Source organism: Choloepus didactylus, chromosome 1 (genome assembly GCF_015220235.1).
Source record: "Choloepus didactylus isolate mChoDid1 chromosome 1, mChoDid1.pri, whole genome shotgun sequence".
NCBI classification, from domain to species: domain Eukaryota; kingdom Metazoa; phylum Chordata; class Mammalia; order Pilosa; family Megalonychidae; genus Choloepus; species Choloepus didactylus.
Genome location: NC_051307.1, coordinates 85,669,632 through 85,697,562, shown reverse-complemented (window position 1 = coordinate 85,697,562; position 27,931 = coordinate 85,669,632). Strand labels below are relative to the sequence as shown.

Genomic DNA, 27,931 nt, shown 5'->3' with positions numbered 1-27,931 from the left:
CAAGCTGGATGGACGGGGCCACAGCTCCATGGAAATTATCCAATCAGAATTATCACCTACAGTTGGGTCGGTCACATCTCCATGGACACTGAACCAATAGGTTCCAACCCAATCCACACTAATATGTCTGTCCCCACAAGATTGCATTAAAGAATATGGCTTTTTCTGGGGGACATAATATATACAAACTGGCACACTGGTGGTAGGGAGAAAGGAGGTATGACATTAAAGATATTTCTTTCAATTTGAAAAACAATTTATTAATTTTAGTTACAGTCGTTCCATATCCATCAGACATGAAAGTTGTAAAATTGACCAAAGGGAATTGGGATGGACTAAATTGGAATTCTAAAACCAGAAAACTATGGGAACTCCCCAAGATGATGTTAAAGTTCAGGAAAAGAAGCTTCAATAGAGTATTATGAAGGCAATAGTTGGAGAAAAATAAAATCACTTCACGATCGCTTCTCACTACATTCAGACCATTTACCAAACCAGTTACATAAAAGCAAAACAGTTTATCTGTCAGATTCCATTTGTTAAAATATTCATCTGTTCTTTTCCATACTGATCAATACTGATAGAATTCTAGTGCTCAGCCTTGAAACTGTAGATTATCCTAACTACTGATGAATGAAATCTCAGAAAGCTGAGAAGAAAATGTTCCCTCTTCTCCCACAGCTGCAGAAAAGCAAACACTATTCTGCATTATAAAGTCAATTCTGATCAAACTGAGAATTAAAAATAATCATGAAATTTTCCATCTTAATCTTCTGCCCAGGAATCTTATGTAAAAACATACACTCTTTACCTGTTTTCTTTATTCTAAAACTGTGCTCAAAAGTATTTATACAAAGGAGTCTTTTAAGGCACTTGAATTTAAGAGATCATTACTATGTTCTGAGAATTGTAACCCATCACCCTCAAAGCCTGCAATTCCGATTGGCTATCCTACTTAAGAATTTGTTGTCCTAATTGTAATATTTCAAACGACAAATACATTTGAGAGCTCTTTAGCCAAAGACAGAGCTTTGAAATTTTCCATTTGCTTTATGTATAAAAGAATTAAACAGCCTGTGTCTTTGTTCGAGTCCTTCTTCAAATACAGAGTTGAGCCTTCATCTCAGATAAGCTAGCATAGGTATCGTTAAAGCATTAAGCTCTAGAGCTTTGCATCTTGGCCAGGTCTCTGTGCCAATCATGTAGGAAGAAGCCGTATGGAGGCTGGGAGCATTCAATGTCAACACAACTTGATGAATTCACAGTGTCAATATTTATTGGGTGTATCCCATGGGCCAGGCAGTGAGGACACAAGGAGGAATGAGACACAATCCCTCACAAGGAGCCTGAGATTGACCCCAAGACACAAAACCACTGCATAACAGGATCAGAATGGTGACAGGGCTAGGGACAGGAGGCCGTGGGAGAGGTGAGGCAAAAGCCTCCACAATCAGGTCTCTGTACAAACAGAGCAAGTACCTGCACAGTCAGAGCAGATTTCATTCAGTAGGTTCTCTTTGAACTGGGTTTTGAAGGATGAGTAAGAATACACCAGGCAGAAAAGGAGAGGGACAAGCATCCAAGCAAATCAAGAAAGGTGATGCTGTGTTCATTGGAAAATAAGTTCAGCATGATCAATCTGCAAGTCTGAAGTTAGAGACCCCACAGAGGAGGCTAATTAACAACATTCATTTAATACATACTGATTAAGTGTCTACTGTGTGCCCAGGCACTTGTTAGGTTCTACCTAGTGGAGAATATAGACAAATGGGCAATAATAAAACCAGTAACGTGACAAGTGCTGTAACTATGAAAGTACAGAATAGGTAGGAGCAGCATCTTCCTAAACTTGAGTTGCTTTGAGTGCAGAAATTCAGCTAATCCTCCTTGAAAGAAGTAAAAGACATGACAGATTGAAAGGACATGTAGGAGGTAGAAGAATCTAGCAGATACTGTTGGGGTTCCACTCATACCTCTCACTGTTCCCATGAACCTTAGCGCTTGCTACTGTGGGTACTTCTGATTTCATGTTTGGCTTGCATAATCAGCCAGCCAAGAAGTACCAGGGGGTTGGCATCCCTGCGAGCATCCCATGACCCTATGTCAGATGGGAGGTGGTGGATAAATATTCAAGATTTACTTGCCTTCAGTGGGTCAACTCTGACACACACCTCATGCAAAGGACCTAGGTGGACTAAGTCCCAAATGCCTAAAGTGATAATGCATCCTGTCCTGGCTGCCTGCCCTTCCCTGTCTCACTTCCTTATTCCACTACCAGTGCTTCCTGGGAACCCTCCCAAATAAACCACTTCTACTAAAATCCTTGTCTCAACATCCAATTTGGGGGCAGGGGGGAGGACCAAGACTAAGACAAACAGGAAAAAACTTAGTGAAAGATTAGATGATGAAAATCAAATCTCAAACACAAGGCTGTGAGATTTCTAGCTTGGAAGACACTGAACCCATCAGCTGAGATAAAGACTTAGTATAGGAAAAGGAATAAATTTGGGAGGAACAGGATGAATTGGGAAATACCAAGCTTAAGGTTACAAGGTTAAGACTCTTGACTTTGGAAAAAGTGAAAAGAAACAGAGTAGAAAAGGGATTACAGTTCCTTCAAGAAAGAAGAAAGCACCAGAGATGAATATTGTATTTCCCTAAAGGGTAGTTACAGTATCTTCCTTTGACCCAAGAGAATATAAAGCCCTAGCTGTCTCTTCCAAGCGGTTTCTATATTCTAGTTTCTCATAGTTGGAGGGACTCACTCCTTCAAAACCGTACATAACTCCCCACCAGCAGCCAGCAATGGCAGCTGTGGAATCGCTGTCTCCACCGTGGAAAAATGCTCGGTGGGCAAGCTCCTTCCAGGAGTCCCCTGCAGCAAGGATGGCATCATAAGCAATCATTGGGGCATCATGCCCACTGCTGCCACCCCAGCCAGAGTAGCTCACAGAGATGTAGAACTCATCTCTCTCCTTCACGTCAAAGGGCTTAGGGAAGGTAGGGGCTGATTTGCCATCCAAAATCCCTCTAAGTTTTAGATACTTCTCCCATTTGTCTTGGAAGTAGGACCTGTAGGAAGGGGAAAAAAAAAAAAAAACAAAACACAATCAATCGAAAAAATAAAGTCAACAGTCAAAGGAAAGATACCATGGATGTGTGAAAAAGGAAAATTCCAAGGTGACTTCAACTTCAGGTGGCAGAATCATAAACTATATACAAAATCAAAATTAGCCCTATTGAAACATTGATTCAGTAAATTTTTGCTAAGGATCTACATAAACAGAGTACTGATACCTGTTGCTAAATAAAGATGGTATGCATCCAGTTAAAGGGTGGGAATAAAGGTTATTTGTCTTGAGTTAAGTGTAATGATAAGTTTTTACCTTTCAAGAGGGAACTTGAAAATATTACAACCATGGCAACCAGAAGTCCTCTGGACCTTTCTATTCCAAGAAAGGTAATGTGAAGCGAACTCACAAAAAGGAGGCAGATGTGTCTTCCCACCTTATTAATTAGCTAGTGGAAAAACTTCTCTCTCAGACATTCTAAGAGAGGATTTCAAAATATTATTAATGTGTCAAGACAACTTGAAAAAACAAGTTCTGGAAAACTGGGAGATAAGCAGGGTAGTTCCTCTCAGTACAAGTTAGCCACAAAAGCTGCAGAAAACTGCAGGATAGAATCCTCAGTAAGAGGGAAGCACCGAGGCTGCTTTACTCATTGAGGCAGTCACTAGGCAACTTCATGGCAACCATCACTGAGAGGGAACCTGAAATTCTTAGCAGGTGGGCAGGGAAGGGCTGGATGAAATAGAAGGCAAACTGGATGGTAGGGAACTATGATGGTTCCTAAATCTATGAATCCAAGGCATACGTGCACCATGTGCACATACAGATCCAACCTCGTGTTCTTATGCAAGCACCTACAAACTTACCAGTGTTGAAGATTCTCCTCCACAAAGTAGCCTGATTGGACAATGTACTTTTTAGCTTCTGGCAGCACCTCCATCAGTCCTTTTCCCCATTGCCTGGGTGGTTTGCCATTCACAGCATAGGCTGCAAAAAGAGCAGACACAAGGGCCCCCAGGTAGCCTGTGGGGTGGTGGTGGGTCATTCGGCCGCTCTCAATGCTCACTTTGATCAGCATGTCCAGCTGGCTTTGGTGAGGGAACCTGAGACCAATGCACATGGCCCTCATGGCAGCTCCACAGCCACCCCCACGTTTGTGGAAGGGAATCCTCCAGCCGTTGGCCTTGTCTGGCTCCAGCTTCATAGCATTGTCCATTGACGTACCACCTGGGGAAGATTGGGTAGAGCATGGGGGTAAACATGATCAAAGCAAAGGCCCCAGTAGGAAGAAAGAACCAAGCTCTGTTTTCAAGTTTCTTCATTGGAAAAGCCAAAAAATATATAATGAATGCTCCCAAATTCCTAATCCCAACCTCAAACCCCACCCCAACACTGTATCTTACTTTATATATAATCCTTAACATGATAAGATGAATAAGAGAAGTAGATTCATATACAGAGCCTTGGAACCTTCACCAGTTATTATTTAATCACCACAACAATTCAAAAAAGTAGGTATGTAGGGTTCTGAGAAGATGGCAGATTAGAAGACAAAGAGCAAAACTCTCCTCCATGAAAAACTCTAGACAAAGGACAGAAAGTGCTCCAGAACAGCACTTTTACACCCATAGTGTGTATATACTTGGAGAAACCAAGAGACTGCATTTAAGACCAGTGAGTACTTGGCCCAGAATGCTGCCAGGGAATGGGCAGTTGGAGTCAGCTGATGAGTGTGGAGGGGAGCAGCCTTCCTCACCCATGCATCCTCCTCAGCACTTGGCTCAGGTGATAACCCTTCACAGACCTGTAGCCAAGAGCCCCCATGCCAGGGATTGGCAGTTGGAGCAGGCAGACAAGTGTGAAAGGGGGCAGCTTTCCACACCCCTTGCAGCCATCTTTGCAGTTGGCTGGGGAGATAACCCTTCACAGCCCACAGCTGAGAGCTTCCTTGAGGGAATTTGGGATTCGGCAGGCTTGTGACAGCATCTACTCTTCCTCCAAGGAAGCCCAGGGTGTGCACAGCCTAGAGGCAAGAGCACAGCATGGAAGTTCCGGGAGCCCTCCCCCAATCCCAGGGACTTGTGAGTGCATGACAGATAGGGACTGTAGGGCATTTCAGCTGGAAGGTGAGAAGTGAAGCTCTGCAACCCCAGAGTACTCCACCCACAGCCCCAGGAATGGCCAGGACCACCATGTCCTGGAGCAGACTCCCTGCCAAACTGCACAGGGTATCCCCCACCCACAGGGCTGGTAGTCCCCAGTGCACATGGAAAGTTGGTGCACTGATTGGACTTCAACATGGTGTGGACTCCCTATCAGTGCATAGATGAAATTGGGGGAGAACTGCCTTGATGGGAAGAGGTGGCTCAAGAACACCATCTTCTGGTAGGACAAGGAAAGTGCACTCCACCAAGCTATAGCTCTGCCAAATTATAGATAAATGTTCAAATAATCCTGCATATACTAAAAGAACACTATCAAGATAAGCAAATGCCAAGAGGCCAAAAACAACAGAAAATTATAAAGCATATGAAGAAGTCAGAAGATATGGATAACCCAAACATCCAAATTAAAAAGCCATAGGAGACTCAGAACTTGGAGCAATTAACTAAAGAAGTACACACAAACATTAATATCATGGCTCAGGATATAAAGGACATGAAGAAGACCCTAGAAGAGCATAAATAAGAATTTGCAAGAGTAAATTAAAAAAAAAAATAGTGGATCTTATGAAAATAAAAGATACTATTGATCAAATTAAAAATATTCTTGAGAGGAGGCAGGGCAAGATGGTGACATAGAGAGGAGTGGAAGCTAAGTAGTCCCCCTGGAACAACTACAAAAAACCAGAAACAACTAGTAAATAATCCAGAATAACTGCAGGGGGGACAAACGAGACCATCCACTCATCATACACCAATCTGAATTGGGAGGAATGCCCAAGAACACAGCATAAAATCTGTAAGTAAAACCTGTGGATCCAAGTTGTGAGACCCCCTTCCCCATAGCCGGAGCTGCAAAGCCTCGTGGTGCCAGAAAGAAGCTCTCTCCCAGCAAGTGAATATAGCGCAGCTGAGCTCCAACTGGGGTTTTAAGTAGCGAGTGTGAACTGCTCACTACAGGTACACATCCCCAAAAAGCAGACAGAGGCTTTGGGTGACGACTTACCTTGGAGAGCCAGAGGGTCACCTTGGACTGGGTCTGAAGGGGACTATCTGTTTCTTTTTCGGCTCAGTGGAGAAAGCCCCAGTCATTTTCAGTTTCCAGGGCTGTGACTCTGGGAAGGGTGGAGACACCACAAGCAGACAGCGAGACCACTGAAATGCCAATGACCTCCACCTGGGGGGTCTGTCTTCTCTAGGAGGAAAGGGGTGGGGCCCTTTCCATTCAGAACCAGACCCCAGAGCCTGGGGGAACACGGCCACACCTCCTCACACCAGTCAAGAATTATAGGCTAACAGGCATCACATGCTGGGCAGAAAAGCACAGTGACCTGAGGAATCAAAGGGTGGAGCAATTTTCTAAGACACACCTGCAGGGAAATCAGATACTGAATATTTCTTCCCTCTGGGACCTGAGCCTGTTCTGGTCTGGGAAAACCTGATTTGGATAATCAAGGAAACCATGCCTAGACAAAAGAAAATTAAAACCTACACTAAGAAAAACAAAGTTATGGCCCAGTCAAAGGAACAAACGTACACTTCAACTAAGATACAGGAATTTAAACAACTAATGCTAAATCAAATCAAAAAGTTTAGAGAAGATATTGCAAAAGAGATAGAGGCTGTAAAGGAAGCACTGGGCATATATACGGCAGAAATCAAAAGTTCAAAAAAACAACTAGTAGAATCTATGGAAATGAAGGGCGCAACACAGGAGATGAAAGACACAATAGAAACATACAACAGCAGATCTCAAGAGGCAGAAAAAAACACTCAGGAACTGGAGAACAAAACACCTGAAAGCCTACACGCAAAGGAGCAGATGGAGAAGAGAATGAAAAAATATGAGCAACATCTCCAGGAACCCAAGGATGAAACAAAGTACAATAATGTATGTATCATTGGTGTCCCAGAAGGAGAAGAGAAGGGAAAGGGGGCAGAAGCAATAATAGAGGAAATAATTAATGAAAATTTCCCATCTCTTCTGAAAGATATACAATTACAGATCCAAGAAGCACAGCATACTCCAAACAGAAGAGATATGAATAGGCCTATGCCAAGACACTTAATATTCAGATTATCAAATGTCAAAGACAAAGAGAGAATCCTGAAAGCAGCAAGAGAAAAGTGATCCATTACATACAAAGGAAGCTTAATAAGACTATGTACGGATCTCTCAGCAGAAACCATGGAGGCAAGAAGGAAGTGGTGTGATATATTTAAGATACTGAAAGAGAAAAACCACCAACCAAGAATCCTATATCCAGCAAAGCTGTCCTTCAAATATGAGGGAGAGCTCAAAATATTTTCTGACAAACAGACAATGAGAGACTTTGTGAACAAGACACCTGCCCTACAAAAAATACTAAAGGGAGCACTACAGGGTGATAGAAGACAGGAGTGTGTGGTTTGGAACACAATTTTGGGAGATGGTAGCACAACAATGTAAGTACACTGAACAAAGGTAACTATGAATACGGTTGAGAGAGGAAGGTGCGGAGCATGTGAGACACCACAAGAAAGGAGGAAAGATAAAGAATGGGACTGTGTAACTTGGTGAAATCTCAAGTATTCAACAATTGTGATAAAATGTACAAATATGTTCTTTTATGAGGAAGAACAAGCAAATGTCAACCTTGCAAAGTGTTAAAAATGGGGAGGCATTGGGGGAGGGATGCAATCAGCATAAACTAGAGACTGTAACTAATGGAATCATTGTATTATGCTTCCTTTAATGTAACAAAGGTGATATACCAAGGTGAATGCAGATAAGAGGGGGGGATAGGGGAGGCATGTTACACTTGACATTGGCGGTATGACATTGGCGGTATTGTCTGATTCTTTATTCTACTTTGATTTAAGGTTATTTTTCCTTTTGCTGCTTCCTAGCTGTCACTTTTTTTTCCTCTTTCTTTTGCCTCTCTACCTTCTTTGACTCTCCCTCCTGCCTTGTGGAAGAAATGTAGATGCCCTTATATAGATAGTGGTGAAGGTGGTGAACACATGAATGTATGACCATGAAGAGAACCATCAATTATTTACTTGGGATGGAATGTATGGTGAGTGAACAAAACCATATTAAAAAAGATGGGTTGATGACAAAACCTCGAGGACAATATACTGAGTGAAATAAGCCAGACACATAAGGACAATTATTGCAGGGTCTCACTGATAGGAACTAATTATAATATGTAAACTCATAGACATGAAATATAAGGTACCATGATATAGGATGAGGCTTAAGAGTGGGGAGTGGTTGCTTAGTATGAGCAGAATGTTCAATTAGGATGAACTTAAATGTTTGGAAATGAACAGGGGTGTTGGTAGCAAGATGTGACAATAACTAACAGTGCCGAATGGTGTGTGAATGAGGTGCAAAGGGGAAGCTCAGAGTCATGTATGTAACCAGAAGGAAAGTTGGAGGTCAAAAGATGAAAATGTATAAAACTGAATCCTATGGTGGGCAATGTCCATGATCAACTGTACAAATACTAGAAATCGCTTCCATGAACCAGAACAAATGTATGACAATACAATTAGAAGTTAATAATAGAGGGGCATATAGGGAAGAACTATATACCTATTACAAACTATATACTACAGTTGGTAGTATTTCAACATTTTTTCATAAACAGTAACAAATGTACTATATCAATACTATGAGTCAACAATTGAGGGGGGTTGGTTAGGGATGGGGAGGATTAGTGTTTCCTTTTCTTTTTTTCTTTTTTCATCTTTCACTTTATTTCTTGTCTGGAGTAATGAAAAGTTTCTAAAAATTGAACAAAAATTAAGTGTGATGGATGCACAGATGTATGAGGGTACCCAGGGGCAAGTGATTGTACACTTTGGATCTTTGGATAATTGTATGGTATCTGAACAATCTCAATAAAAATGAAAAAAAAAATATTCTTGAGACACATAACAAGATTTGAAGAGATACAGGAACAAATTAGTGACTTCAAGGACAGACAATGGAAGTCAAAAGCATAAAAGAACGAATGGTGAAAAAAATTGAAAATTTGTAATGGATCTCAGGGAAATGATGGACATCATGAGGCACACAAATATAAGCATCATTGGTGTTCCAGAAGGTGAAGAGAGGAGTAAAGGGCTGGGAAGAGTATTTGAAGACATTGTTGGGGAAAACTTCCCAACCCTTCTAAACCACATAAATATGCAAATCAAAGATGCCCAATGATCTCTAAACAGAATAAATCCAAATAAACCCACTCCAAGATATATTCTGATCAGATTGTCAAACGCTGAAGAGGAGAAAGTTCTGAAAACAGCAAGGGAGAAGTGATTCACCAATGCAAGGAAAACAACATAAGAACAGGTACTGACTACTCAGCAGGCACCATGGAGGCAAGAAGGCAGTAGTATGACATATTCAAGATTCTGAAAGAAAAAAAGTGCCAGCCAAGAACTCTTTACCCAGCAAAGCTCTCCTCCAAAACTGAGGGAGAGCTTTAAATTCTCACAAACAAACTCTGAGAGAATTTGTTAATCAGAGACTTGCCCTACAAGAAATACTAAATGGAGCTCTGCTGGCTGAGAAAAAAATACAGGAGCTAGAGACCTGGAGAAGGGCACAGAATAGAAGGGTATTAGTAAGGGTAACTTAAAAGAAATGGAGAGGGAAAAAATAGATCTGACAAATAAAAACCAAAATATAAGATGCCTGATTCAAGAACAGCCTTCACAGTAATAACATTGAATGTGAATGGATTAAACTCCGCAATTAAAAGATGCAGATTGGCAGAATGGGTTAAAAATATGAACCATCAATATGCTGTTTACAAGAGACTCATCTTAAACCCAGAGAAACAAAGTGAAAGGATGGAAAAAAATATTCCATGCAAGTTATAGCCAAGAGAAAGCAGAGTAGCAATGCTAGTATCAGATAAAACGGACTTTAAATGCAAGGATGTCATAAGAGACAAAGAGGACACCACATACTAATAAAAGGGACAATTCACTAAGAAGAAATAAAAATCATAAATGTTTATGCACCTAATCAAGGTGCTCCAAAATACATGAGACAAACATTGGCAAAACTGAAGGAAGAAATAGCTATTTCCACAATAATCATGGGAGACTTAAATACACCACTCTCTCCTATAGACAGATCAACAAGACAAAGGACCAATAAGGAAACCTTAATAATGTGATAAAAAAATTAGACTTAACAGACAAATATAGATCGTTACATCCCAAATTACCAAGATATACATTCTTCTCTAGTGCTCATGGAACTTTCTCCAGGATAGATCACATGCTGGGGCATAAAACAGTCCTCAATAAATTTAAAAAGATTGAAATTATTCAAAGCACATTCTTTGACCGCAATGGAATGCAACTAGAAGTCAATAACCATCAAAGATCTAGAACATTCACAAATATCTGGTGGTTAAACAACACACTCCTAAACAATCAGTGGGTCAAAGAAGAAATTGCAAGAGAAATTGCTAAATATCTAGACCTAGACAAATGAAAATGAGAACACAGCATATCCAAACTTATGGGATGCAGCAAAGGCGGTACTGAGGGGGAAATTTATAGCTCTAAATGTATACATTAGAAAAGAAGAAAGAGCTAAAATCAAAGAACTAATGGAACAACTGAAGAACCTAGAACATGATCAGCAAACTAACCCTAAACAAAGTAGAAGAAAAGAAATAAAAAGGATTAAAACAGAAATAAATGTTATGGAGAACAAAGTGCAACAGAGAGAATAAATAAAACCAAAAATTGATTCTTTGAGAAGCTCAACAAGATTAACAAACCCTTAGCTAGACTGACAGTTAAGAGAGAAGACCCAAATAAACAAAATAATAGAGAGAGGGGACATTACTGCAGATCGTGAAGAAATTTTAAAAATCATAAGAGGATACTACAAACAATCTTACACCAACAAACTAGACAATTTAGAAGAAAGGGATAATTTCTTGGAAACACATGAACAACCTAGACTGACCAAAGAAGAAACAGGTGACCTCAACAAACCAATTACAAGTAAAGAGATCCAATCAGTCATCAAAAAGCCTCCTAGAAATAAAAGCCCAGGGACAGATGGCTTCACAGGGGAATTTTACCAAACTTTCCAAAAAAAATTGACACAATTAATTCCTACTCAAACTCTTTCAAAAAAATTGAGGAAAATTGAACACTGCGTAACTCATTTTATGAAGCCAACATCATTCTAATACCAAAACCAGGTAACGATGCTACAAGAAAGGAAAACTACAGGCCAATTTCCCTAATGAATATAGATGCAAAAATTCTCAACAAAATACTTGGAAATTGAAACTTTTTCTTCAAAACTTCAAAAGTTATCTTTAATAAATTAAAATGGAAAAATCAGATGATCATCTCAATAGATGCTGAAAAAAGCATTTGACAAAATTCAGCATCCTTTTTCGATAAAAACACTTTAGAAGGTAAGAATTGAAGGAAACTTCCTCAACACGATGAAGGGCATTTATGAAAAACCAACAGCCAGCATAGTACTCAATGGTGAGAGACTGAAAGCCTTCCCTCTATGATCAGGAATGAGACAAGGATGTCCACGGTCACCATGGTTATTCAACATTGTACTAGAAGTCCTAGCCAGAGCAATCCAGCAAGACAAAGAAATCAAAGGCATCCAAATTGGAAAGGAAAAAGTAAAACTGTCATTATTTGCAGATTATATGATCTTATATCTGGAAAACCCTGAGAAATCGACAACGCAGCTACTTGAGCTAATAAACAAATTTAGCAAAGTGGCAGGATACAAGATTAATGCACATAAGTTAGTAATGTTCCTATACACTAGGAATGACCTACCTGAAGAGACACTCAAGAAAAAGATTCCATTCACAATAGCAACTAGAAAAATCAAGTACCTAGGAATAAACTTAACCAAGGATGTAAAAGACCTCTACATAGAAAATTACATAACTTTACTAAAAGAAATAAAAGAGGACCTAAGGAGATGGAAAGATATTCTGTGTTCATGGATAGGAAGGCTAAACTTTGTTAAGATGGCAATCATACACAAACTGAGCTACAGATTCAATGCAATACCAATCAAAATTCCAACAACCTACTTTTCAGACTTGGAAAAGCTAGTTATCAAATTTATTTGGAAGAGAAAGGGGACTTCACTTGTTGAAAACATTCTAAAAAAGAAAAATGAAGTGGGAGGACTTACACTTCCTGACTTTGAAGCCTACTATAAAGCCACAGTAGTCAAAACAGAATGGTATTGGCATAAAGATAGACATATTGATCAATGGAATCAAATTGAGAATTCAGAAATACACCACCAGATCTATGGTCAACTGATTTTTGACAAGGCCCCCAAATTCACTGAACTGGGACAGCACAGTCTCTTCAACAAAAAGGGCTGGGAGAACTGGATAGCTATATCCAAAAGAATGAAAGAAACCCCTACCTCACACCCTATACAAAAATTAACTCAAAGTGGATCAAAGACCTCAGTATAAGAGACAGTACCAGAGGCGGGGCAAGATGGCAGACTGGTGAGCTGTATGTTTTAGTTACTCCTCCAGGAAAGTAGGTAAAAAGCCAGGAACTGCGTGGACTGGACACCACAGAGCAATCTGTCTTTGGGCATACTTCATACAACACTCATGAAAACGTGGAACTGCTGAGATCAGCGAAATCTGTAAGTTTTTGCGGCCAGGGGACCCGCGCCCCTCTCTGCCAGGCTCAGTCCCGGGGGAGGAGGGGCTGTCAGCTCCAGGAAGGAGAAGGGAGAATTGCAGTGGCTGCTCTCATCGGAAACTCATTCTACTGATTCAAACTCCAACCACAGATAGACTGAGGCCAGACACCAGAGACTCTGAGAGCAGCCAGCCCAGCAGAGAGGAGACGGGCATAGAAGGAAAACAACACGAGAAGCTCCAAAGTAAAAGCAGAGGATTTTTGGAGTTCTGGTGAACACAGAAACGGGAAGGGCGGAGATCAGGCCTTGAGGCGCATATGCAAATCCCGAAGCAAGGCTGATCTCTCCGCCCAGGGCACCTTTCCTTAATGGCCCTGGTTGCTTTGTCTATTAGCATTTCAATAACCCATTAGATCTCTGAGGAGGGCCGTTTTTTTTTTTTTTTTTTTTTTTTTTAATCCTTTTTGCTTTTTCTAAAACAATTACTCTAAGAAGCTCAATACAGAAAGCTTCAAAGAATTGAAATTTGGGCACGTCAAGTCAAGAGCAGAAATAAGAGAGCTCTGAGACAAAAGGCAATAATCCAGTGGCTGAGAAAATTCACTAAACAACACAACTTCCCAAGAAAAGGGGGGTGTCCGCTCACAGCCACCATCCTGGTGGACAGGAAACACTCCTGCCCATCGCCAGCCCCATAGCCCAGAGCTGCCCCAGACAACCCAGTGTGACGGAAGTGCTTCAAATAACAGGCACACACCACAAAACTGGGCGTGGACATTAGCCTTCCCTGCAACCTCAGCTGAATGTCCCAGAGCTGGGAAGGGGGAGCAGTGTGAATTAACAGAGCCCCATTCAGCCATCATTTGAGCAGACTGGGAGCCTCCCAACACAGCCCAGCAGCCCAGAACTGCCCTGGGGGGACGGCACTCACCTGTGACATAGCACAGTCATCCCTCAACAGAGGACCCGGGGTGCACAGCCTGGAAGAGGGGCCCACTTGCAAGTCTCAGGAGCCATACGCCAATACCAAAGACTTGTGGGTCAGTGGCAGAGACAAACTGTGGCAGGACTGAACTGAAGGATTAGACTATTGCAGCAGCTTTAAAACTCTAGGATCATCAGGGAGATTTGATTGTTAGGGCCACCCCCCCTCCCCGACTGCCCAGAAACACCGCCCCACATACAGGGCAGGCAACACCAACTACACACGCAAGCTTGGGACACCAATTGGGCCCCACAAGACTCACTCCCCCACTCACCAAAAAGGCTAAGCAGGGGAGATCTGGCTTGTGGAGAACAGGTGGCTCGTGGACGCCACCTGCTGGTTAGTTAGAGAAAGTGTACTCCACGAAGCTGTAGATCTGATAAATTAGAGATAAGGACTTCAACTGGTCTACAAACCCTAAAAGAACCCTATCAAGGACAGCAAATGCCACGAGGCCAAAAACAACAGAAAATTATAAAGCATATGAAAAAACCAGACGATATGGATAACCCAAGCCCAAGCACCCAAATCAAAAGACCAGAAGAGACACACCTAGAGCAGCTACTCAAAGAACTAAAGATGAACAATGAGACCCTAGTACGGGATATGAAGGAAATCAAGAAGACCCTAGAAGAGCATAAAGAAGACATTGCAAGACTAAATAAAAAAATGGATGATCTTATGGAAATTAAAGAAACTGTTGACCAAATTAAAAAGATTCTGGACACTCATAGTACAAGACTAGAGGAAGTTGAACAACGAATCAGTGACCTGGAAGATGACAGAATGGAAAATGAAAGCATAAAAGAAAGAATGGGGAAAAAAATTGAAAAACTCGAAATGGACCTCAGGGATATGATAGATAATATGAAGCGTCCGAATATAAGACTCATTGGTGTCCCAGAAGGGGAAGAAAAGGGTAAAGGTCTAGGAAGAGTATTCAAAGAAATTGTTGGGGAAAACTTCCCAAATCTTCTAAACAACATAAATACACAAATCATAAATGCTCAGCGAACTCCAAATAGAATAAATCCAAAAAAAACCCACTCCGAGACATATACTGATCACACTGTCAAACATAGAAGAGAAGGAGCAAGTTCTGAAAGCAGCAAGAGAAAAGCAATTCACCACATACAAAGGAAACAGCATAAGACTAAGTAGTGACTACTCAGCAGCCACCATGGAGGCGAGAAGGCAATGGCACGATATATTTAAAATTCTGAGAGAGAGGGATTTCCAGCCAAGAATACTTTATCCAGCAAAGCTCTCCTTCAAATTTGAGGGAGAGCTTAAATTTTTCACAGACAAAGAAATGCTGAGAGAATTTGCTAACAAGAGACCTGCCCTACTGGAGATACTAAAGGGAGCCCTACAGACAGAGAAACAAAGACAGGACAGAGAGACTTGGAGAAAGGTTCAGTACTAAAGAGATTCGGTATGGGTACAATAAAGGATATTAATAGAGAGAGGGAAAAATATGGCAAACATAATCCAAAGGATAAGATGGCCGATTCAAGAAATGCCTTCACGGTTTTAACGTTGAATGTAAATGGATTAAACTCCCCAATTAAAAGATATAGATTCGCAGAATGGATCAAAAAAAATGAACCATCAATATGTTGCATACAAGAGACTCATCTTAGACACAGGGACACAAAGAAATTGAAAGTGAAAGGATGGAAAAAAATATTTCATGCAAGCTACAGCCAAAAGAAAGCAGGTGTAGCAATATTAATCTCAGATAAAATAGACTTCAAATGCAGGGATGTTTTGAGAGACAAAGAAGGCCACTACATACTAATAAAAGGGGCAATTCAGCAAGAAGAAATAACAATCGTAAATGTCTATGCACCCAATCAAGGTGCCACAAAATACATGAGAGAAACATTGGCAAAACTAAAGGAAGCAATCGATGTTTCCACAATAATTGTGGGAGACTTCAACACATCACTCTCTCCTATAGATAGATCAACCAGACAGAAGACCAATAAGGAAATTGAAAACCTAAACAATCTGATAAATGAATTAGATTTAACAGACATCTACAGGACATTACATCCCAAATCACCAGGATACACATACTTTTCTAGTGCTCACGGAACTTTCTCCAGAATAGATCATATGCTGGGACATAAAACAAGCCTCAATAAATTTAAAAAGATTGAAATCATTCAAAGCACATTCTCTGACCACAATGGAATACAATTAGAAGTCAATAACCATCAGAGACTTAGAAAATTCACAAATACCTGGAGGTTAAACAACACACTCCTAAACAATCAGTGGGTTAAAGAAGAAATAGCAAGAGAAATTGCTAAATATATAGAGACGAATGAAAATGAGAACACAACATACCAAAACCTATGGGATGCAGCAAAAGCAGTGCTAAGGGGGAAATTTATAGCACTAAACGCATATATTAAAAAGGAAGAAAGAGCCAAAATCAAAGAACTAATGGATCAACTGAAGAAGCTAGAAAATGAACAGCAAACCAATCCTAAACCAAGTAGAAGAAAAGAAATAACAAGGATTAAAGCAGAAATAAATGACATAGAGAACAAAAAAACAATAGAAAGGATAAATATCACCAAAGTTGGTTCTTTGAGAAGATCAACAAGATTGACAAGCCCCTAGCTAGACTGACAAAATCAAAAAGAGAGAAGACCCATATAAACAAAATAATGAATGAAAAAGGTGACATAACTGCAGATCCTGAAGAAATTAAAAAAATTATAAGAGGATATTATGAACAACTGTATGGCAACAAACTGGATAATGTAGAAGAAATGGACAATTTCCTGGAAACATATGAACAACCTAGACTGACCAGAGAAGAAATAGAAGACCTCAACCAACCCATCACAAGCAAAGAGATCCAATCAGTCATCAAAAATCTTCCCACAAATAAATGCCCAGGGCCAGATGGCTTCACAGGGGAATTCTACCAAACTTTCCAGAAAGAACTGACACCAATCTTACTCAAACTCTTTCAAAACATTGAAAAAAATGGAACACTACCTAACTCATTTTATGAAGCTAACATCAATCTAATACCAAAACCAGGCAAAGATGCTACAAAAAAGGAAAACTACCGGCCAATCTCCCTAATGAATATAGATGCAAAAATCCTCAACAAAATACTTGCAAATCGAATCCAAAGACACATTAAAAAAATCATACACCATGACCAAGTGGGGTTCATTCCAGGCATGCAAGGATGGTTCAACATCAGAAAAACAATCAATGTATTACAACACATTAAAAACTCGAAAGGGAAAAATCAATTGATCATCTCAATAGATGCTGAAAAAGCATTTGACAAAATCCAACATCCCTTTTTGATAAAAACACTTCAAAAGGTAGGAATTGAAGGAAACTTCCTCAACATGATAAAGAGCATATATGAAAAACCCACAGCCAGCATAGTACTCAATGGTGAGAGACTGAAAGCCTTCCCTCTAAGATCAGGAACAAGACAAGGATGCCCGCTGTCACCACTGTTATTCAACATTGTGCTGGAAGTGCTAGCCAGGGCAATCCGGCAAGACAAAGAAATAAAAGGCATCCAAATTGGAAAAGAAGAAGTAAAACTGTCATTGTTTGCAGATGATATGATCTTATATCTAGAAAACCCTGAGAAATCAACGATACACCTACTAGAGCTAATAACAAATTTAGCAAAGTAGCGGGATACAAGATTAATGCACATAAGTCAGTAATGTTTCTATATGCTAGAAATGAACAAACTGAAGAGACACTCAAGAAAAAGATACCATTTTCAATAGCAACTAAAAAAATCAAGTACCTAGGAATCAACTTAACCAAAGATGTAAAAGACCTATACAAAGAAAACTACATAACTCTACTAAAAGAAATAGAAGGGGACCTTAAAAGATGGAAAAATATTCCATGTTCATGGATAGGAAGGCTAAATGTCATTAAGATGTCAATTCTACCCAAACTCATCTACAGATTCAATGCAATCCCAATCAAAATTCCAACAACCTACTTTGCAGACTTGGAAAAGCTAGTTATCAAATTTATTTGGAAAGGGAAGATGCCTCGAATTGCTAAAGACACTCTAAAAAAGAAAAACGAAGTGGGAGGACTTACACTCCCTGACTTTGAAGCTTATTATAAAGCCACAGTTGCCAAGACAGCATGGTACTGGCACAAAGATAGACATATAGATCAATGGAATCGAATGAGAATTCAGAGATAGACCCTCAGATCTATGGCCGACTGATCTTTGATAAGGCCCCCAAAGTCACCGAACTGAGCCATAATGGTCTTTTCAACAAATGGGGCTGGGAGAGTTGGATATCCATATCCAAAAGAATGAAAGAGGACCCCTACCTCACCCCCTACACAAAAATTAACTCAAAATGGACCAAAGATCTCAATATAAAGAAAGTACCATAAAACTCCTAGAAGATAATGTAGGAAAACATCTTCAAGACCTTGTATTAGGAGGCCACTTCCTAGACTTTACACCCAAAGCACAAGCAACAAAAGAGAAAATAGATAAATGGGAACTCCTCAAGCTTAGAAGTTTCTGCACCTCAAAGGAATTTCTCAAAAAGGTAAAGAGGCAGCCAACTCAATGGGAAAAAATTTTTGGAAACCATGTATCTGACAAAAGACTGATATCTTGCATATACAAAGAAATCCTACAACTCAATGTCAATAGTACAGACAGCCCAATTATAAAATGGGCAAAAGATATGAAAAGACAGTTCTCTGAAGAGGAAATACAAATGACCAAGAAACACATGAAAAAATGTTCAGCTTCACTAGCTATTAGAGAGATGCAAATTAAGACCACAATGAGATACCATCTAACACCGGTTAGAATGGCTGCCATTAAACAAACAGGAAACTACAAATGCTGGAGGGGATGTGGAGAAATTGGAAGTCTTATTCATTGTTGGTGGGACTGTATAATGGTTCAGCCACTCTGGAAGTCAGTCTGGCAGTTCCTTAGAAAACTAGATATAGAGCTACCATTCGATCCAGCGATTGCACTCCTCGGTATATACCCGGAAGATCGGAAAGCAGTGACACGAACAGATATCTGCACGCCAATGTTCATAGCAGCATTATTCACAATTGCCAAGAGATGGAAACAACCCAAATGTCCTTCAACAGATGAGTGGATAAATAAAATGTGGTATATACACACGATGGAATACTACGCGGCAGTAAGAAGGAACGATCTGGTGAAACATATGACAACATGTAAGAACCTTGAAGACATAATGCTGAGCGAAATAAGCCAGGCACAAAAAGAGAAATATTATATGCTACCACTAATGTGAACTTTGAAAAATGTAAAACAAATGGTTTATAATGTAGAATGTAGGGGAACTAGCAGTAGAGAGCAATTAAGGAAGGGGGAACAATAATCCAGGAAGAACAGATAAGCTATTTAACGTTCTGGGGATGCCCAGAAATGACTATGGTCTGTTAATTTCTGATGGTTGTAGTAGGAACAAGTTCACTGAAATGTTGCTATATTATGTAACTTTCTTGGGGTAAAGTAGGAACATGTTGGAAGTTAAGCAGTTATCTTAGGTTAGTTGTCTTTTTCTTACTCCCTTGCTATGGTCTCTTTGAAATGCTCTTTTATTGTATGTTTGTTTTCTTTTTAACTTTTTTTTTCATACAGGTGATTTGAAAAAAGAAGGGAAAGTTAAAAAAAAAAAAAAAAAAAAAAAAAAAAAAAAAAGAAAAAAGAAAAACAAGGGGTAAAAAAAAAAAACAAAAGATGTAGTGCCCCCTTGAGGTGCCTGTGGAGAATGCAGGGGTATTCGCCTACCCCACCTCCATGGTTGCTAACATGACCACAGACATAGGGGACTGGTGGTTTGATGGGTTGAGCCCTCTACCATAAGTTTTACCCTTGGGAAGACGGTTGCTGCAAAGGAGAGGCTAGGCCTCCCTGTATTTGTGCCTAAGAGTCTCCTCCTGAATGCCTCTTTGTTGCTCAGATGTGGCCCTCTCTCTCTGGCTAAGCCAACTTGAAAGGTGAAATCACTGCCCTCCCCCCTACGTGGGATCAGACACCCAGGGAAGTGAATCTCCCTGGCAACGTGGAATATGACTCCCAGGGAGGAATGTAGACCTGGCACCGTGGGACGGAGAAAATCTTCTTGACCAAAAGGGGGATGTGTAAGGAAATGAAATAAGCTTCAGTGGCAGAGAGATTCCAAAAGGAGCCGAGAGGTCACTCTGGTGGGCACTCTTATGCACACTTTAGACAACCCTTTTTAGGTTCTAAAGAATTGGGGTAGCTGGTGGTGGATACCTGAAACTATCAAACTACAACCCAGAACCCATGAATCTCGAAGACAGTTGTATAAAAATGTAGCTTATGAGGGGTGACAATGGGATTGGGAAAGCCATAAGGACCAAACACCACTTTGTCTAGTTTATGGATGGATGTGTAGAAAAGTAGGGGAGGGAAACAGACAGACAAAGGTACCCAGTGTTCTTTTTTACTTCAATTGCTCTTTTTCACTCTAATTATTATTCTTGTTATTTTTGTGTGTGTGCTAATGAAGGTGTCAGGGATTGATTTAGGTGATGAATGTACAACTATGTAATGGTACTGTAAACAATCGAAAGTACAATTTGTTTTGTATGACTGCGTGGTATGTGAATATATCTCAATAAAATGATGATTTAAAAAAAAAAAAAAAAAAAAAAAAAAAGAGACAGTACCATTAAACTCCTAGAAGATAATGTAGGGAAACATTTTCAAGACCTAGTGTTAGGAGGTCACTTCTTAGACCTTACATCCAAAGCACAAGCAACAAAAGAAAAAATAGATATATGGGATCTCCTTGAAATTAAATGCTTCCGTACCTCAAAGGAATTCATCAAAAAGGTGAAGAGGCAGCCAACTCAATGGGAAAAAATATTTGGAAGCCGTATATCTGATAAAAGACTGATATCTTGCATATATATAAAGAAATCCTACAAGTCAACAACAATAGTATAAACAGCCCTATCATAAAATGGGCAAAAGATATGAAAAGACAATTCTTCAAGGAGGAAATACAAATGGCTAAAACATGTATGAAAAAATGTTCATCTTCACTAGCAATTAGGGAGACGCAAATCAAGACCACAATGAGATGTCATCTCACACCAATAGGATGGCTGCCATTAAACAAACAGAAACTATAAATGCTGGAGAAGATGTGGAGAAATTGGAACCTTAACTCATTGCTGGTGGGACTGTATAATTGTACAGCCACTCTGGAAGACAGTTTGACGGTTCCTCAGAAAACTAGATATCGAGTTATCCTATGATCTGGCAATTTCATGTCTCGGTTTATACCTAGAAGATCTGAAAGCAGTGACGCAAACAGATATTTGCATACCGATATTAATGGTGGCATTGTTCACACTTGTCAAGAGATGGAAACAATCCAAATGTTCTTCAACAGATGAGTGGATAATCAAAATGTGGTATATACATACAGTGGAATACTATACAGCAATAAGAAGGAATGAGGTCCTGAAACATATGACAACATGGATGAACCTTGAAGACATAATGTTGAGTGAATAAGCCAGACACAAAAGGAGAGATATTGTATGTTATCACTAATGTGAACCCCATGAAAAATATAAAATAATTGTCTTATAATGTAGAATATAGGGGACCTAGAGACAGACAAAAGTTAGTGACGGAGGAATGATAATCCAATATGCACAGATACGATAATGAAGATGAACTTAGTGGTATGGGAATGCTCAAGTATTACTATGGCTCATTAATGGTATTATAAGTATCAGTGTTGCATGGAAGGCAAACATGTTCTTAAACAGTTGTTTAAAGGCATGTAAGCCACAGAGTAGCACCATAAATAAGTGTTAGCATGATATATTTACAAGGTATGACACTGGTGCAGAGGGTTAACAACAGAGTGGTATATGGAAAAACTACCCATTACATATTACAGACTATATTTAATAGGAATATCTTACCAACACTACACTAATACTAGGGATGAATAGTTAGCAGCTGATAAGAGCTCTGGGATGGATTATGTTATGATAATTGTTTAAAGTTGAGAGTGATGATGATTGTACAACTAAGAGAAGATAGTGTAAGAAACTAACTGTTTATCTTGGGATAGAATATATACTAAGTTAGGAACCCACTACTTCATAAATCAAGCCCTTGACTTGAGCTTGCTCTTGTGAAATTTAGGGTTGTAAACAGGAGGCTGAGGTCTCCTATAACTATGCCTAAGAGGTACCTCCAGGGAGCCTCTTCTGTTGCTCGGATGTGATCTTTCTCTCTCTAAGCCCAACTCGGCAAATAATCTTCCCCCCATAAGGGACATAACTCCCAGAGGAATGAATCACCCTGGCTATGTGGGACATGACTCCCAGGAATGAGCCTGGCCCTGGCAGTGAGGGACTGAAAATGACTACTTGACCAAAAGGGGGAAAAGGAAAGGTAACAAGCTGAGGTCACAGTGGCTGAGAGATCCCAAATAGAGTCAAGAGGCTATCCTGGAGGTTTCTCTTTTGCAAGCTCCAGCTACATATCCCAAATGGCCACAATACACCATGCCCTTACCAAAAGTAGTCATGAAATACCTAGGTCCCTATCTGAGATTCTATAAAAGATTCACTCACTAAGTTTTATCTCTCAGAAACTTAAATCCACCAGAGTGTTCTTATGCCAGACAATTCCTAAAAGCCAGAGGTAACAGCCTCTTTAAGAACAAGTCAGATGCAGCCCCCTTCCCCATACTGTCGACACCCTCTTTCAATATGAACAAGTTAGAGTGCTCAGTGCCTAGACACACCTGAAGATGGAGAAAGAGATTAAGTGAGAGGAAGGGATAGCAACAAACAAGATAAGATTTAACAAAGGTCTATGAATACTGAAACTTTATATATATATATGTATATATTAGATGTTGGGGAGTTGGAATAGCTGGAAGGAGGTAAATGATATGGTGGAACTGTTCCCTATAGCATCCTTTGAAATTTGCTCTATAGCTATTCACTGAATTGTGCGTGAAAGTCTTCATGTTTCTGTATGTACCCTCTATTGCATAATAAGGAAAGAACTGAAACTGTGGAACTGTAACATATAACAATTTTTGAAATTACCTATATAATTGCTTGTGGAGCTGTACATTGAAAGTTAACACCTTTCTGTATGTGTTATATCTTACAATAATGGAAACAGCTTAAGTTGTGGAACTTTGACCCAGGATATTCTTTGAAATTTGTTCTGTAACTATTTGTTAAATCATACTTTGAAAGTTCTCACTGTTATGTATATATGTTAAAGTTCACAATAAAAAATGCATTTAAAAATAAAAAATTAAAAAGTAGGTATATAGTGTATTATTTTCTTTCTAAAATGACTATGCTAAAACTCAGAGTTTGAGAAACTTGTTCAAAATCACATAACCAGTCGGTTCATGGCCCAGCCAAAACCATCACTCCAAAACTCAAGCACTTAAATAAAAATCCAATAAGAACTGAAAATGGGAGTCCCTGAACATCAGAAAAAGGTCACAAATTCTAGAGTAAATGGCACTGAGCTTGGATGAGGAGCAACGGATTCAGAAGAACAAGGTGCCCTTGGATGAGCCAGGAAACCTCTGGACCTTGGTTTTTCCCTATGTGAGAGTGGGGTAAATATACGTGTCCCAACAACCTGTCTTACTGGGGACTGTGAATACATGAGTGAGCAGTGGCAGTGAATATACAATGCAGTGTGGTGTTACTGTTGCCCTGTTGGTCAGTTTACTCACAGCAGTGTTCATGCATGAGTGGACAAAGGAAAACTACCACTTGCCAAATGGATGAGACATCAGGATGTTGAGAAAGGATGAACTAAGTCTGGCTTCTCGATGCCTAGAGCCAATTCCTGGGCTCACTAGAGCCCCCTTGGTGGTGGTGCTGGGGTTTTCATCAGGAGGAGAAGTGGGCCACATGGGCTCAGGAAAAGGTGACCCAAGTCACCTGTGACCCAGATGGTCATGACAAGTTGCAAAGTGGGCAGGATGCACTTGTGAGCAGACCTGGGACCAGATGAGGAGTGTCCACAAGACACTTTCCGTTATTCCTAAAGATTTTTTTTTCTTTATACTTGTTCATTACAGAAAATTTAGGAAATACAAATAAGCAAAAAGAACCAAGTAAGGAACTATAAGTACACACATCACCCGGATATAATTATTAACATCTTTGTGTATATTCTTTCAGACCGTCCCTAACACAGAGATACACAAATATGCTTTTAATGACTGAGTTCATAATGTACATACTGTTTTGTAATCTACTTTTTTTTCTCTTAATATATAGTACTTTTCCATATCGGTAAATATTCATCTGCATTATTTTAAATGCCTACAAATGTGTCACCATAATTTATTTGGGGACATTTCAGTTATTTCTATTTTGATCACAAACAAAAAGAGCACTGCCTTTCTTGATATACAAATTCCCTCAACATTCTTAATTATGTCTTCGGGCCTGTTTTATTCTCCACCCTCCCAGGACCTCCGCCGAGCTCACCTGGTGCTCTGCCATCCATGTCTTCCATGCAGTCTTGATAATGCTTAGCAAGGAGGGAATAGAGTCGAGACAAGTCCCCAACTTTCCCAGCTTTCACGAGGGCTTTGGCTGTGGCCAGGTGCATCACGGTGTCATCGCTGACCCTCCACCTCGCCACATCTATGGCGTCCAGGCCGCCGAGCTGGGCTAACTGCCTGTGAATCTTCTCGCCATCCCGGAGGAACTCCCACTTCCCATTGCAGTACCCCAGGGCATCTCCCGCTGCACTCAGCACCATGGCAGCCACATACTTCTCGATCAGTCCCCCACACATGGTGAGCTCTGGAGAGGCTGTCTTTGAGGAGAAACTAAGACACGTGAAGGAAGGCGAAAAGGAGGAAGAATTAGAAAGCGTAATAGCCCTATCTACCCTTTCTTGTGCACTTAGTATTTACAGACACTGTACTGAATGCTTTACATACATCTCATTTAATCCTCACAGCTGCTCTTTGAGGAATCCACGTATGCATAAACTAAGGGTCACAGAGATAATGCAGAATCAGAAATGTTATGACTTGTATCAGGGCCACAGCCAATAAGTGGCAGTGCTGGGATTCAAATTCAGGCCCATCTGACTCCAAATTCCGTGCTTTCAACGACAACTCCATTTTGCCTCTCTCTAAGTGGCGAGTCCATTAAATTCTGCAAGTCAAATCAAGCTAGTTATTACCTCTTCACACATGGGATTTGGCCTTGGAAGTGCATCCCTCCTTTACTTGAATAATAGTACCTTCTACTGGTATCAAAGTGCACAATTCACAGTGTACCTGCACATTCACGGTCTCAACTGGTAGGGAGGGATTGCAATATGCATTTCACAGATAAGAAAACTGAGGCTCAGCTGAGCTAAGTTTACACAACCACCTGGCAGAGAGGCACTGGGACCCAAATCTTCTGACTCTAGGTCAGGATGCTTGACATTATACTACTCTACCTCAGCTAGACCTACTTACCTTGGGCAACATCTCTGCCCAGCCTCCACATCTGTAAAACGGTGATAAAAATAGTAATTGCTTCCCAGGCTTGCTGTGAGGAGTAAATGAGTTACCTTTTTTAAAGCACTTAGAAGAGTACTTTGTACCCAGTATGCTTTTTACTATTATTATTATTATTTAGTATGCATACAGAACCAGGGAAGAGAAGGTTTTCTACTTATTGAACTAGAATACTTTCTCCCCACAACCTTCCTTTCAACAGCAATATTTACATTTTGCCTCACATCTAAATGACTAACTTCTAGAGTTTTGGAATCTCAGCTAATATACCCTTCCAAGAATATAATCCCTGGTAGACTGCTGGTTTCCCTGTGAGTGCATTTCCTAAAAGCTCCCTCCTTCAGCCAATACCCCATCAGTGCCTATTGCCCTAAAAGTGCCCTGCACCATCTGTCCCTCTATCCATCCAGCCCCACCTGCACAGGCCAGGAAAATATTTTTAGGGACCCGACACTAGCCGTTCTCATCTCAGCTCAAGCTCTGTCCCCTCTCAAGATGCCCTTCCTCCTCTCCACTCACCTAAACCCTATTTACTCAGGATTCAGTTGAAATCCTACAGCTTCCAGGAGTCCTTCTCCAGCTGCACTGCTGTAGGCCAGGGAATGTGGGCTCCACAAGCACCTGGAGAGGAGTCAAGGATGAAGATGGACTGAGCACACCAATAACCAGGGACTGGGCAAGCTGAGTTTCTTGGTTTGCAATGGGTATTTATAAAATACTATTATATTTTTGTTAATGATGCCTGGGAAGTGGAGTTCTGGGCTACTAGACCTGACTCTGCTGGGAATTAACTGTGTGATTGCAGAGGAGCCATTGCACTCTGCACCTGGGGAAACCTGGTAAAACCTGGGGAAACCAAGGTAGGGGAAAACCTGGCCGCTGAGGGTAGGTGCTGCAGGAGGTCCCCTTCCTGTGCTATGTCAGAGACCAAGCTTAGCTGGTTTCTGATAACTAACTTCTAACCCTCTGTACCCTCCCTCCCATTGTCCTCGTTTCCTTTCCATAATTCCTTCTGGCTCCTAGCAAATGTGTGTTTGCAGGTGGGGTAGGGTGGGGAATGGTGATGAGTGACCAGCATTTTCTCCACTGAAACAAACCTTCACACTTACGGATCCGGCCGCCTGCTTTCCGGAGCGCCTATTATTCCTTAAACAACTCTCAAGTTTGACAGTTTACATTCTCCACCTGAACTGCAAATTCAAAACTAAAGTCCAGGAAGCTGCTTCTCGACAGTCCTCTGCGTTTGGAGTGCCCAATACATACACACATACACACACACGCACGCACGCAAGCACGCACGCAAAATTTGCAAAATGGTGCCACCCGCCGCCGCACCAGGAAATCCTGTGGGTCTTCCCACTTTCGGGGCGTTTCGGCAAACGCGGGTTTCGGTTTTCGTTTCTTAGCCAAAGCAACCTGGGAAGAAATAGCGATTGCCTGGCCCCTCCCTCCTCACTGGCAGCGGGGCCCACCCCCGCCCGGGCTCCGGGGCCCGAGAGGAGCGAGCGCGGGGAACCGGGCCGGGGCCGGGGCCTGTACCTGGTCGCCGCGGGGAGAGGAGCGCGGGGGACAGGGTGGGACCGGGGCGCCGCTGGTTCGGGACGCGCTGGGCCTCTCCGGGCGGTGGGCGGGCGCCTCCGGGCCTCCCGCTTGCCCAACCTCCGTCCCTGCGAGCAGCGAGGCCTCGAATGCCGCTTCCCCGCCCCGCCGCGCCCTTAGGACCCCGAGTAGAAGCGACGAGATTTCCGTCACCTGCCGCCTTGGCGCGGGAGGCCGCCGGGAACAGCCTACATCAGAGAGTATCGCTGCCCTGGGCACCCGGTTCGTCTCTGGCTGGCAGTGAGTCCCATCTGGCCCCGGGCTGACGTCTTGGCCTGTCCTCGGGTCCCGCTTTCCTGGGCTACAGTGAACCAGTGTGTGCCAAACACTGGGAAAAAGGGTACAGAGTGCACGGCCTTTGTCAGGGATGATAATAGTAACTACTTCTTAGGGTGGTTGGAAGGATTAAATTAATTAATTTTAACTCATTTTTTTATTTGACAGCACTACAGCATTTTTTCATCCTGATGGTAAATAAAAGGAAAGAAAAACTAAGAGCATTTTTTTTGTCCAAATCAATTGATATCACTTTTAAAGAGAATTGGTACCATCATATGCAACTATTCTAGATATTTCTCTAAAATTTTAATTTGTTTTATCTACCTTTCTTGTCATAATGACCCACACTTTGGCCCCATAGCTTTTTAAAAGTCAACTGTTTTGAGGTGTAATTTACAAGTCTCAAAATGCACCCATTCTGTGTGCTGATCAATGAGTTTTGATAAATGTATACACCTGGGTAACCAGATATGGAATATTTGTTACCCCAAAAAGTTCTCTTGTGCTTTTTCCCAGCCACTATCCCCCCACCCCACCACCCCATCACCACAATCTCCTGTCCTGGC

General features: G+C 41.0%; 1 protein-coding gene across 4 annotated transcripts; it reads right to left on the bottom strand.

Moving 5' to 3' along the window:
* Positions 1–72: 72 nt before the first annotated feature.
* Positions 73–27,381, bottom strand: ADPRH (ADP-ribosylarginine hydrolase). 4 transcript variants are annotated; one of them, XM_037836076.1, is made up of 5 exons: positions 27,027–27,381; positions 26,007–26,108; positions 24,454–24,800; positions 3,938–4,298; positions 73–3,072 (listed from the first exon to the last, which is right to left on the bottom strand). In XM_037836076.1, exons 3-5 carry the CDS (start codon positions 24,764–24,766, stop codon positions 2,658–2,660), a joined length of 1,089 nt encoding a protein of 362 aa, XP_037692004.1. In that variant the 5' UTR covers positions 24,767–24,800; positions 26,007–26,108; positions 27,027–27,381; the 3' UTR covers positions 73–2,657. The 4 variants fall into 4 exon arrangements, with proteins under 4 accessions (XP_037692004.1, XP_037692009.1, XP_037692015.1 ...); XM_037836081.1 differs by lacking the exon at positions 27,027–27,381 and adding an exon at positions 26,585–26,659; XM_037836087.1 differs by lacking the exon at positions 26,007–26,108.
* Between the last annotated feature and the right edge of the window lie 550 nt (positions 27,382–27,931).

Coding starts and splice junctions, on each gene's coding strand:
- ADPRH (XM_037836076.1), bottom strand. CDS start 24,766: ATGTGTGGGGGACTGATCGAGAAGTATGTGGCTGCCATGGTGCTGAGT. Junction 4,299..24,453: donor CATGGATGGCAGAGCACCAG/GTGAGCTCGGCG, acceptor AATCTTCCCCAG/GTGGTACGTCAATGGACAAT. Junction 3,073..3,937: donor GAGGAGAATCTTCAACACTG/GTAAGTTTGTAG, acceptor CCCTTCCTACAG/GTCCTACTTCCAAGACAAAT.